We start from the raw sequence: 13874 nt of genomic DNA, 5'->3' as shown, positions 1-13874 counted from the left end.
GGGTAGTGGGGGTGTGGAATGCACTGCCGAGTAAGGTGGTGGAAGCAGGCACGCTAGGGTTGTTTAAGAGTCACTTAGACAGCCACATGAGCGGTCTACATATAGGGGGATATAGCAGGCCTTACTAAACATTGTAGGCTTGGGATTCCGTTTTTGCCTCAGGGATGTTACAGTCTTTGCCTGTTTAATAATGAATTTTTTGTCTCCACAGGCATTTAAGTCCACCTTGTTGACCAGCAAGGGGCATGCATGCGGCAGGTTGTAGTGGGCTGCTCTTGGATGTTGCTTCGGGAGTTGCCTATTGCTTCATGTCGTTAGTGTGCTTAAACTGGACCATCTCGAGGGCAACGTGACAGCTCAGAGACTATCTCTGTTGCTGTGCGGACACATGGATTTGGGCCTGTGTCTGTGGGAGTTTGCGCGTTCTCCCCGTGGTTGCGTGGGTTCCCTCCGGGTGCTCCGGTTTCCTCCCACATCCCAAAGATGCGCTTTTAGGCTGATTGATTGGGTAACAAATTGTCCCTATATTGGACCTCCCTGATCCTCGCACATTAGGCGTAGACTAAAATCATGAATAGGACACTGAGACAATGGGACGGCGGCGCGGGCTCGTTGGGCCGAAGGGCCTGTTTCCCGTGCTGTTTTGTTCTTTGTTCTTTGTAACATTGAGTCGAAGTTAAGCAGGGACTTACTATAATCCATCTCCTGACTCCTCAGAACTTGTCCATCAACAAGGCACAAGTCATGAGTGTGATGGAATACTTTCCACTTATATGGATGAGTGCAGCTCAAACAACACTCAAGTAGCTCAATACCATCTACGACAAAACAGCCTGCTACATCAACAAATCATCCACTATGCACTGTAGTTGCAGTATTATTACCTACAGCATGCAGCGATTCACCAAGGCTCCTTTGACTGCATGTTCAAAACCCACAATCCCTAGCACTGAGAAACAAACACACACCTCCACTGCAAATTTCCCTACATGCCACATAGTATCCAAACTTGGGAATTTTCACTGTATCTTCACCGTTGAGTCAAAAATCTTGGAACTACATTCTTAACAGCACTGTGGGAATATCCTCACCACAAAGACTGCAGTGGTGTAGGGAGGTGGTTTACCAGCTTCACAAAGGTAATTAGGACTGGGGACTAGAAAGTAGACTTGCTAATGGCACTCACATTGAATTAATAAAACATACATTTGTTAGCTGACATATATCACTCTACTGTGAGCATGTCTCAAAAAATCCTTCAGTACATAAATTGCAGCGAGACAAAAAAACGTATTTTCAAAGATTGGGCCCAAAACAAACCAGCATTCTGTGCTTCCGTTTTTATGATCCTATTGTACTTGTTTTGCACTTGTGCAAAATTAGCCTAATCGATGTAGTTACCGCTACAATAGCTGTGCCACTGTTTACGATTAAATAATGAAATTCCAGCTACTAAGTGGTATCCATAATGCCATTATGCATTAAGTTACACAGGTGACAAGCTAATGCTCAAAAGCAGAATATTTTCAGACAAAGAGACACTGATGGTTTCTAGGGCAAACTTTAATCGTTTAACAGCCAATTCTTACTTTATTGCATGAATCAGAACATCATAAAATTAATTCAACAAATGTTGTTATGAACATTAATTAATCCATGCATTAAAGATTTTCCATAAACAGTGTTAATCTTGCTCCCTGGCTAAATTGACTATGTGGAAAATCTTGAACCACTTTCCTCGTACAACTTTGTCATCTCAAAGAAGTTTCAGTGTAAACATCTGTGAAGACTACAATGCAGTTCTGTTGTGGAGACGTTTCTAAGTTAGTTAAAATCATGCCACCACTATCTCAAAAGAACTTCAGGATATTCTTCATCAGTTTAACACAAGTAAGGAGATTCCATGCGAACAATAAAATTGACTTCTTTCAGAGGGAAAGAAAATAAAAATCTAACTCAATAATTTTCCTTCTACAAAATGGAAGAGAATAATGAACAAAAAGTAGAGTTTCTAGACATTCCTTTGCTTCTTAACCATAGTGCTTAATTATTTAATAAAATGAGCACACACTACTTCACCAGATTGTCATTGAGTGTTGTTACTTAAGAAGTTATTTAATTTTGATAGTACTCATTAACAATTTTGCATTTATTTTGAAGTGTGGTAAATAGAATAGTGCACTTACCATAAAATGAGGTCGTGTTAGGATACACTTCAACTCCTTTGCATCATTGTTTTCTGGATAGCATGAAATCTCTTCCAACACCTGCAAGATGCAACAAATTCTTATCAAGCCTCTGTGAATGGGAAAATTACAAAATTGGAAGTTGGAAACTACTTTGAGGGAATAGAAGGAACACATATTTTCCCTTTGTTTAAAGCTATCTTACGGTGAGTGAATCTTATCTGATTTAACTGGACTTATCTCCTGGATACTGTTGCAAAGAAGGTGTAAACTTTACAGGAAACTGAGGCTGTAATGCCCATTGCTGCCTCACCACCCTAACTTTGATTTTCTTCTCTCTACCCATGCTGGCTGCCCTTTCCCTGCATAGTGTGCAAGTGCTAATATTGCTGGCAGGCCTAGATTTGTGATGGATTGTCTTGCTGGACACCTGTTGCAGTCCTCTAAGATGGTGGTAGGTCCAGGTCAGTCATAATAACTCTGATGAACTCTGATGAGCTCAAATGGAGAAATAGTGTTAAGTAAAGCCTATCTTTTAACTTAAACTCAATAAACATATTTTACTCTGGGCTAAAGTTAATATTTAATTTAACTTTTCTGCCCTTTTAGTTCCCCAGGCAACTCTTCTGGTGTTGTAATCAAAGTTCCATTTCAGCACTGCCAGATTATCCATCATTTAAAATGGCAGGGATTTATAGAAGTAAATCATGGCTGAAAGTTGATATCTGGTGCAGCCCTTATGTATAGGACGGCAAAACACAGTCAAAGAGATGATTTCCTAGAGCGCTGTACTTCCAAAATCATCACTGCCCTGTGACAATTATTACCCGAGGCAAGAATGCAAGATATTTTTTGGTCTCCTACATGGGGTCAGCAAAGGTAACTAAATATGTTTCCATTTTCATTGAAGAAGTCACAGTAGCCAGATAAGCAACCTGCAAATCAGGAATCTGAAACAATGGCACATAAAAAACTGAGCTATTTCTTTGTTGGTTTAATGGAATGGATTTCACTGTTTAGGCAAATATCATACAACTGCCTTTGGTTGTGCAATGCGAGTAGGTCGCGTGGGCATACTCCTTCAAAAATTTCTCTGTACTTATATGGGTCAGAGTGGAGCATGAATAAGGAGCAGCAACAGCTAAAAATGTAAATGTTTTCTGGGATAAGAGTTCATATTAATTATCATACCACTAGACTACAGTTAGAATCCATTGTCCTTCCCTTATTTGCCCCTCGCCCAACTGGATAAGAATTCCTTTCATCAGTAAGGAAAGTTTAGTTTTAAGTACATGATATCTTGCAACAGTGATATGAAATATGTACTTGTAGAAAGTGGAAAACAAAGTAACAGGTAGATGATAACAATTAAAGGGTAAGGAACATCTATGGTGAATATTTTTGTCAATATACTCCCGTTTTATACAGAGAAATGAAATACTAATTGGAACTCTGTTTGACAATATGCTGATTTCACAATCCAAGTGGAAGCTTAGGTGTTTCATTTTTGATGGCATAGCATCAAAATGTTATTTCTTGCTAACTGCCTTGGTTCATGCATGAGGCAGGTTTTATTTTCTTTGCATGTTTAGAATAACACAGCTTCAATGAAGCTCTTAAAGGGTCACTGTTTTGTCTGAAACTTTCCTGACCTTGTTCCTCTTCAATTTATTTTGCATTCCAGATATAAATTTTGTAACATAGAGGCAAAAATGGTATAGTATAACGAAACCTATATTGTTCCCAGCATTAGCACATACTTGAATTATCCTTGAATATTTTGCCCTTGTGAGTATTTTGCAAATGCACATGCAGAATTGTATTTTGGCAGGCAATTCAATTGCTGTGGGTAACAGAGCTAAGCCAAATTGTACTTGCAAATGGTAACACGAGGACATTTACAATATTGCAGGGTAGCAATTAACGACAATTCTGGTTGATTTTTTTTCTCTCTTTAGGCCACTGAGGCCAACTGTAATGACACAATCATGGTCCTGTATGAAATCAGCCTCCATGTCAGTCGCTGACAAGTGTTTTTTTTCTAAACATGTTAAAGATACATAGATACATATGAGTATAACTTCCAGTTTTGATTTAATTTCTTCCTACTTATTTAAGGGACAAGGTTTCTGAATTTGTAATTAAGGTTGTCAATTTTGGTTCGAGATATAAGCTATCATACCCTGTGCATCAGAAAGGACTGTTTGGAGACACTACCTGCAGCAAAACACACAAGTGAGCCACTTCAAGGTCAGAGGCAGCGTATTGCACATTCTGCAATAGAATCAGCTGGGGCGTATATACAATAATTATTTATGGTTCAATAATGTCTCCAATCTACACCAGGTTAATCATATCACTATCACATTCGGTTTTGGCCCTCATCAAAATTTAAAGTTCAGATTACAATGGCAAGCATAATCTGTTCTGACAGGAGCCAACTGGCTCACAACATGATTAAGATATAAATACCATTTTAAATGCACAAAAATTACAACATAACCAAAATTGTGCAACTTGCCTCTTTGGCTCTCTGGACAGCATCACTTGGTGGATTCCTAATCTGTGGTGACGACTTTGTGTTGATCTTGTCGTACAACTAACAGAAAAGTCAAGAAGCAAAATTCAGACAAAAACGGACATAAACAGAACATTGCGTTGGGTTCCCTTTCTAAAAAACTGCTTAGTTATAGAGTAACCTTGTCTAGTATGCAAATGTCTAGTACATAATTCATGTGCTTTAGAAAACAACTTTTAGTTTCAGGAATAAAAGTTTTGACTAGAAAATGCGGGTATCTGGTTGAGAAACTTGTAAAACCAACTTTGAAGTAAATGCAATTCAAACAAGCTTGGAGTCTACTACACTTGAAAGGTTGGGGTCTATGTCAATGCAAAAGGTTAAATGGCTAGAAAGAGAAGATCATAAACAGCAGATAAGCTTATTTAGCTGCAGGACTAGACATGAAGTTTACAGCAATTCCAATATAAGTTATTGGTCTGGTCTCCCAGAATTAAGGAAATACTACCAGAAGGACGTGGAGGCTTCAGAGGGAGTACGGAAAAGTTTTTCCAGGATGTTGCCTAGTATGGAGGGAATTAGCCAAGAGTAGAGATTGAATAAATTGGGATTGTTCTCTCTGGAAAGACAGAGGCTGAAGGGTGACCTAAAAGAAGTTTATAAAATTAGGAGGGGCATAGATAAGGTGAACAGTTGGAAGCTTTTTCCCAGGGCAGAAATGACAATAACAAGACGACACAAATTCAAGTAAGGGGGGAAAGGTTCAGTAGAGGTGTGTGTGGAAGTTTTTTTTAAAACATAGAGGGCAGTGGGGGCCTGGAATGCACTGCCAAGTGAGGTGGTTGACGCAGATATGTTAGTGATATTTAAGACTTAGCTGGATAGACACATGAACAGGTGGGAATACAGCGATATAGGTGTTTGGTCTAGATAGGGCAACATGATGAGCACAGCAATAGTGGGCCAAAGGGTCTGTTCCTGTGCTGTACTGTTCTTTGTTCTTTTAAAGCTTTGGAATGAAAAGATAGTTAATTTATAATTTTACCTGGGAATAGATGGTGTGGAACACTGGATCCAAAACTGGGTGAGAAACAGGAAACAGAGGGTGCACTGATGAAAGAGGAATGTTTCTGTGACTGAAAGTTTGCTTTCAATGGGGTTTCATAGGGCTCAGTGCTAAAGCCCTCGCTATTTGTGGTGTACATTAATGATTTGAACTTAAATTTACAAAGTACGATTGAGAAGTTTGTGGACATAAAAATTGGGAGGGTGATAAATAGTGAAGACGATAGCCATAGACTGTGGGAGGGCATCAATGGACTGGTCACCTGGGCAGAGCAGTGACAAATGGAATTCAACCTTGAAAAGTGAGGGATAATGGGCCTCGCTCACCCCGAAGGCCAACAGACCTTTCCATGGTCTGCCCCTCAACCGCTCTGATTCCCACGGCAAGCAAGATGGTAAAGCTCCCTCCAATGCATTTGGAAAGAGTTAACGAGGAAAAGGACTACACTATGAATGGTAGGACTCTGGAATGTACTGAAAACCAGGAAGATCTTGGAGTGCATATCCACAGATCCCTGAAGTTGGCAGGGCAAGAAGATAAGGTTGTTAAGATGACAAACTTGCTTTTATTAGCCGATGCATAGAATACAAGTACAGAGAGGTCAGGCTGAAATGGAAAAACACTGGTTAGATTACAACTGGAATATTGCATGAAATTCTGGTCACCACATTGTAGGGAGGATGAGATTGCACTGGAAAAGATGCAGATGAGATTCACTAAGACATTACCAAGGATGGAGGGTCTGAGCTATGAGGAAAGATTTAATAGGCTAGGGCTGATTTTCTTGAAACAACAAAGTTGAGAGGGGGTCCAATAAAAGTTAATAAGATTATGAGAAGGCACAGGCAGAGTGGATAGGAAGGCACTTTTCCAATAGTAAAGTGGTCAATAACCAGGGTATAGATTCAAGATAAAAGGGAGAAGGCCAAAGGTGAGCTGAGGAGAAACTTTTTCACTCAGGGGATGGTGGGAGTCTAGAATCCACTGCCTGAAAGGGTAGTTGAGTTAGAAACTCTTGTAACATTTAAGAAGTATATTCACTTGTGCTGCCATCACCTCCAGCACTATGGGCTAAAGGCTGGAAAATGGGGTTAGTGTACTCAGATCTTTGTTGACTGGCATGGACACAATAGGCTGAATGGCCTCTTTCTATGCTGTAAACATCTATGAATCTGTGTGTCAGACTGCCATGGAGATGGCTGGTGCTTAGCGAGAACACGTGTTTGGAATTTAACTTTGTGAATACAGCTGGGGTGCAGACAGCAAGAAAGGCTGCATGATATTTCAAAATGCAACTAAGACTGTTAACTTTGGGTCATAGGTAGCTTATAGCTCTCTGGAAGTCGAGAGATAAAGCCAGACTTAGATTTGAAGTATAGTAAATGCTAAATCTAAATCTACATGATGCAGCCTGATTGGGAGCTGGTATTCAGCGTTAGGCAAGAACAGCAAGAGGAAAAATGAGTGGGAGATTTAGTTAGCTGGAAGCTAAAGGAAGAAATTTACAATAAACCTCAGTAAAAAGCAGTTAAAATTGTTCCAGTTGAAGCTCTGGAAGTAATGAGTGTTGCAGTTTGAAACCAAAGCAGTGGGCTACTGATAATCAGCTGTGTTTTCTGAAGCTTTTAGCCACTGTGCAGGGGAGATCATACTGGATCTGTAGAATCCAGAATTGAGAGATTTTAAATGAAGGTTAAAGGATTGTGCAGTCAAACACTAATGGAAGTATCCCCTTGAGATCTTCTACCTTAAGAGAATAGCTAGAACAACGAAAAGAAATCAGTGTGAATTCTAGATAATAGTGATATACCTCTTAAGTTGGCCCGGGAAAGGTGATTGAACGTTAAAAGATTTTGTAATATAAAGGGACTCGAGTGGAGTAAAAAGTATAATTCAGTTTGAAGTTTATTCATTAGTGTCACAAATAGGCTTACATTAACACTGCAGTGAAGCTACAGCGAAAAGCATAAGAACACACAAGAACACAAGAAATAAGAGCAGGAGTAGGCCATCTGGCCCCCCGAGCCCGCCCCGCCACTCAACAAGATCATGGCTGATCTGTCGTGGCTCAGTTCCACATTCCCGCCCTCTCCCCATAACCCTCAATCCCCTCTCTTATCAAAAACCCATCAACCCGCGTCTTAAAAATATTTAGCGAGACAGCCTCCACCACTTCAACGGGCAGAGAATTCCAGAGATTCACCACCCTTTGAGTGAAGAAGTTCTTCCTCAACTCCGTTCTAAACCGCCCCCCCTTTATCTTGAGGCTGTGCCCCCTAGTCCTACTGTCCTTTCTAAGCAGGAAGAGTCTCTCCACCTCTATCCTATCCATCCCATTCATCATCTTATACGTCTCAATGAGATCTCCCCTCATTCTTCTAAACTCTAACGAGTACAAGCCTAGTTTATTCAGCCTCTCCTCATAGCTCAACCCCCTCAACTCCGGCATCAGCCTAGTAAACCTCCTCTGCACTCCCTCCAAGGCCAAAATATCCTTGCGTAAGTACGGCGCCCAAAACTGCACATAGTACTCCAGCTGCGGCCTCACCAATGCCCTATACAGCCACAGCAAGACCTCCCTACTTTTATATTCAATCCCCCTCGCTATGAAGGCCAGCATCCCATTTGCCTTCCTGACCACCTGCTGCACCTGCAAGCTGGGTTTTTGCGACTCATGCACAAGGACCCCGAGGTCCCTCTGCACCGTCGCCTGCTGCAGTTTTTCTCCACGTAAGTAATAATCCTTCCTACCATTCTTCCTACCAAAGTGGACCACCTCGCACTTGCCAACATTAAATTCCATTTGCCAGTTCCTGGCCCATTCGCCCAGCCTATCTAGATCCTTCTGCAGACTCTCCACACCCTCCACGCAATTTGCTGTTCCACCAATCTTGGTGTCATCAGCAAATTTCGACACCATACACTCGGTTCCCTCCTCCAGATCATCTATATAAATGGTAAATAGCTGAGGCCCCAGCACCGACCCCTGAGGCACTCCACTAGTCACCAACCGCCAATCCGAATAGCACCCATTGACCCCCACTCTCTGCCTCCTATTTGACAACCAGTCCTCTATCCACGCTAACACCCTACCCCCAACTCCATGTCCCCTGACCTTCTGCAATAACCTCTTGTGAGGTACCTTGTCAAATAAGTCTCCATAAGTTATAGTGTTAAGTTTGTAGTGTATGTTTGTTTAATTTCTCTTGATATATACAATAAAATTTGTTTTTGTTATGAAACATAAAATCTTGTGGCATAATTCTGTCAGTTAATAGCTGGGTGTTCAAATTTCTTAAAAATGCCAACTTGTCTCTGACAGGATTATAACAGCAGGAATGATAAAAGATTCTTTGAGATTCTTTAAATAGCCACTACAAATGGATCCAGATGGATTTATTCCCACACTTTGAATCCATTTTAAGGAATTAATTCTTCTATAAGCAGCTGCATAACTTTTTAATATCAAACCTTTTACAAGCTTGTGCAATGATACAAATCCACCACTCGTATAGGTTCTGTTTTACCATTTTGTATAGGCGGATTTTTTTCTGAAACCAGTGCTTTTTGATTTTGGAGAAGAGGCAATGATTGATATATAATTAGTATCGTTAATGGAATTAATCATATAATACTGTTTTAAAGTTGTCTTTCTTTGCTTTAATTTTTTTTCAAAAATTGTTTCTCTTTCTTGAAAATAAGGAACTATTGGCAATAAAGTTTGGCTGACATTTTTCTACTATAAGGGTGTCCACCTTCATGCGAACTCACTTGTGACCACACAATCACATTATACACCAGCAACTCTATTTTTGGGAACCTAGATCTATGATGTTAATTTCCGACAGAACTGGATCATTCTATTTCCCCAGCCATAAAAAAGTAACAAATAAGGAATTGGGTAGCAGAGGTGGAATGATTTACTTCCTTCCCAATACCTTCAATATTTCAACTCACTAAGTGAATCATCAAAACTGGACTTAAACGTATGTTATTCTGCAGGAATAAAATACTGCATCAAAAAAAATGATAATTACAATTCCAAGATGTGGACTAGATAAATGAAACTTATCAGAATGTAACAAACTTAGCAGAGCTCTGGATTTAAGCTTCAACTAATTGTTTAAATATTAGTGGTTACTTTACAATATATGACTTTATAAATCTGCAGGGAAAGGTGTAATGCTGCACTGTGAGCTCCAAAATTAGTAGCATCTCTGCTGCTTTTAAGTACAGAATAATTAAAAGAGGTAGAAATTTATCCATGCAGTTTTTCAGCACTCATTAATAAATCATTGAATTTTCAAATGAAGTTTTGGTTACAAGAAAAAAGCATTGAAATTGCGTTACAATGGAAGAACGCTTCTTGCATTTGTGAGCAACTCTAATGTTGGTTGTTATATTGCAGGTGTTATTTTAAATTGATTACGTCTTCATTAAAATAAGAATTGGAGTAAGAATTCAATTGGTGCAATTTCAAGGCATTTTTATTTCGACTTGAAATTCAGATCAAAAATAGATTTGTCACTAATCAGGACTGAAAATCTACTGGGCAGAAATTGATTAAAGTCTGTTTTGGGATGTACAAACAAAGGAGCACAGACAGGTATGGACAGTTAATCCCAGGTGGTGAGCGTAAGGGCAAGTGGGGATTGGAACAACAAGAATGCTGTTAAGCCCAAAGTGCACCGAATGGACTTCTCACTTCAGGTACTGGCCCTTTCCTTTTCAGGATGGCATCCATCATACTTCCCTAAAAGAACAATCCTTGCCCTGCAATGTTGTTGCAAACTACTATTTCATCTCCAACAACCTTTTCCACAATTTCACCCTAATCTGCCCTGCAACAGCAATGAAAAAGCCCGATAGAAATGGAATTCCACAAATGGAATTTTTTTTATTGTGATTATGGTATACAGTTCTTTCTCATCCTTATCAATGTCAGTCTTTGATTTGGCTAACCATGCATTGACTAATGCCTCCGATCTGAATTTCGTAGTGGTGAATAACAGAGTAACAATTGGATGTAAAAACAGAAAATGATAGAAATATTCAATACCATCAGCGGAGAAAGAAAGAGAGATAACATTTCAGGTCGAAGGCCTTTCATCTGAACTGGGAAAAGTTACGTTGTAATCAGTTTTAAACGAGGATGGGACTAGGACAAAAGGGTAGAAGGCAAGTGAGATTGAATGACCATGGGAGTTAGTCTTACTGGGCCAAAGGGAATGGTAATGGGTCAAGAAAAAAATGTCCAGAGCAGATCTGATCATGTCTGAAAGCAAAAATAAGAGAAAAACTGAAACATGCAAAAATTTAATTAAAATGGGGCGATATTTACAGTTTGAAATTGTGGAATTCACTGTTGAGTCTAGAAGACTGTAAAGCACCTAATTGCAAGATGAGCTGATGTTCCTCAAACTTACACCGAGCTTCTCTGCAACAGTGTACCAGGCCAATAACAGAAAAACTGACTCCCTCGAGCCTGCTCCGCCATTCGATAAGACCATGACCGACCTTTTCATGGATTCAGCTCCACTTACCCACCCGCTGACCATAACCCTTAATTCTTTTACTGTTCAAAAATCTATCTTTGCCTTAAAAACATTCAACGAGGTAGCCTTAACTGCTTCACTGGGCAGGGAATTCCACAGAGATGCTGGTGTGAGAGCAAAGTGGAGAACTGAAATGATAGGCCACAGTAAGCTATGGGTCATGCTTACAGATTGAACGGAGGTGTTGACAAAATGGTCACCAATTGGTCTCATCAGTGTAGAGACTACGTCGTGAGCAAGGAATGCAGAGACAAAACTGAAAGAAGATACACATGGCTATAAGAAGCGTACGTCACCTTGGATGGTGGAGAGAGAGGAGATGTAAGAGCAAGTGTTGCATTTCATGTGTTTACATGGAAAGTGTGTGAAGGAGATGGGGTGTTAGGGGATTGGGACGTGGACCAGAGTTTCGTGGAAGGGAAGGTCTCTATGGAATGTTGAAAAAGGAGGGAAAGATGTATTTGGTGATGGCATTATGCTGAAGGTGGTGGAAAATTATCCATTGAGCATGGAGATTTGTGAGGTGGAAGGTAGGGATGAGGTACCCTATCATAGTTTTGGGAAGGAGGGTGAGAGCATAAGTATGGAAAATAAGGTGGATGTGGTTATGGGGCCTGACACCCATGGTCCAGAGAATCCTTGGTTGAAGAACAAAAAAGACATCTCAGAAATGCTTTTGCATCGTTAGAACAAATATGGTGCGTCAGAGGAACTGGGAGAATGGAATGGGGTATTTACAAGGTGTAGGGTGTGAAGAACTGTAGTTGAGTTAGTTATAGGCATCAGTGGATTTATAAAGAATATTGATAGCCTTTCACCAAAAATGGAGACAGAGAGCCAAGGAAGGGAAGAGTTGGAGACAGACCTTGTAAAAGGGTGGAAATACTCAGCAGGTGGAAGGGTGGAAAGTGGAAGTGAAGTTTAAGTAGTTTTCAAATTAAGGGTGAGAACAGGACACTGTATACCAGAAAGAAAGTTGCGGGAAGGGATCTAAGTAGGGCTGGGAAAAATAATGTTCCACATATCGTATTAAAAGGTTGACATAACTAGGACTCAGACAGGCACCCATAGCAACCCCTTTTATTTGGAGGAAGTGAGATAAATTGAAGGAGAAATTATTCAATGGAAGAACAAATTCAGCCAAGTGAAGGAGGACTGTGGTCATTGGAAACTGATTGCACCTCTATGGTGAAGAGAAGGCAGTTTTGACTAAAAAGAGCTCAGCATCATGCTGAGCTCAAAATTAATTAAAGTTGGTGTTAATGGGATAAAACTACGTCCTTTGCCAAAGACAGATTGTTCAGTGTCAGAACGGGAAATTTCGGCTGATATCTTGAATACATAGCAAGGATTGAGGTCAGATGGAAGTGAAGGGGAAGAGATCTTGAGGGGCATTGGTAATCATGGATTGTTAGAGGTTGCAATCCCTAACAACTGAAAAAAAATTGTTGAAATATCAGATAAGCCAAAGGATGAAATGAAACTGCAAAGCTGGATGGTTTTGAGACAGAGCGAGGATGAGTTGATGCTTGTGAAGATAGATCAAGATTGTTCATGTGGTGAAACAAGGCGGTGCATGGATCTCAGGGTATGGTCAAAGCAGCAGTTTTGGTTTTTCCCTTATTTTAGTAGCACCTCTGTCTAGGCACGGTTTTGTTTCTTTTCTTGTCCCATCAGAATTCCCTTCGGCTCCGTAAGATTCACACTCTTTTGTCTTCAGCTCCATTGCAGAACTTTTTTCTCCTTCTCGCGCCTTGCTCAAAACTTACTGCATTTCCAACTTTAAGTTCTAATGAAATGTCTGAATGTTAACTCTGTTTCTCTCTCCATAGATGCTGCCTAACCTGTTGAGTATTTCCAACATTTTCTATTCTTATTTCAGATTTTTAGCATCTAGTGTACTGCTTTTCAATTAGTAACAATTTATGTTTGGCTGAAATCCTGCATTAAGGTTCTGAATGCAAGAAACTTAAAGAGACCAGCTGGGAATGAAAAGAACGAAGAGGCTTATCCCACAGCAAGGGAGGAAAATTGTGTATAAAGGGCAAGCTACTCGTACTTTTCCTAATTATGGTAAGTTGTAGATGGGATCAGCAGATGCTGACAGTGGATACCTGTTAATGCTCTTTGAATAAAAAAGGAGAGACGAAAGACAATTAACAAATTTGTGAAGCAAATTTGTTGTCCTTAGATGCTGATTCATACTGAAGCATAGAAGAATTCTGACTACTTGTGGTTACTGCATCCAAGTACATATTATACAAGATTGTAAATAAACTATTAGAATTCTAGAATTATTTTTTGAGCTAGAGTGTATTAATGCAAAGAGGTAACAAGCCTATATGAAACCTTAGTAAGACCCCAGATAGATATGCAGCAATGAGCTCTGCATTGTAGGAAGAATATCAAAGTTTTTGAAGGTACAATCCAGATCCACTGCGGTGCTGATGAGAGACAATGGAAATATTAACAAAAAAATTGAAAAATTGTCCTCCTTTAGAGTACGGATTATAGGAAGATATAATAAATGTTTTTACAATTATGGAAGC

At 39.9% G+C, this 13874-nt stretch overlaps 1 protein-coding gene across 11 annotated transcripts in view; it reads right to left on the bottom strand.

Annotated features, from left to right (window-relative positions):
* caska (calcium/calmodulin-dependent serine protein kinase a) overlaps nucleotides 1–13874 on the bottom strand; it is a 417836-nt gene that overhangs the window by 80225 nt on the left and 323737 nt on the right. For all 11 annotated transcript variants that reach the window (XM_080203831.1, XM_080203835.1, XM_080203832.1 and 8 more), the window contains 2 exons: nucleotides 4708–4785; nucleotides 2187–2267 (listed from right to left, as the gene is read on the bottom strand). In XM_080203831.1, coding sequence (XP_080059957.1) covers nucleotides 2187–2267; nucleotides 4708–4785 — 159 coding nt within the window. The remainder of the gene's footprint in view (nucleotides 1–2186; nucleotides 2268–4707; nucleotides 4786–13874) is intronic.

This window comes from Carcharhinus amblyrhynchos, chromosome 15 (assembly GCF_965287045.1).
Source record: "Carcharhinus amblyrhynchos chromosome 15, sCarAmb.v2.hapA, whole genome shotgun sequence".
NCBI lineage: Eukaryota > Metazoa > Chordata > Chondrichthyes > Carcharhiniformes > Carcharhinidae > Carcharhinus > Carcharhinus amblyrhynchos.
This window is presented reverse-complemented; position numbering and strand designations above follow the sequence as displayed.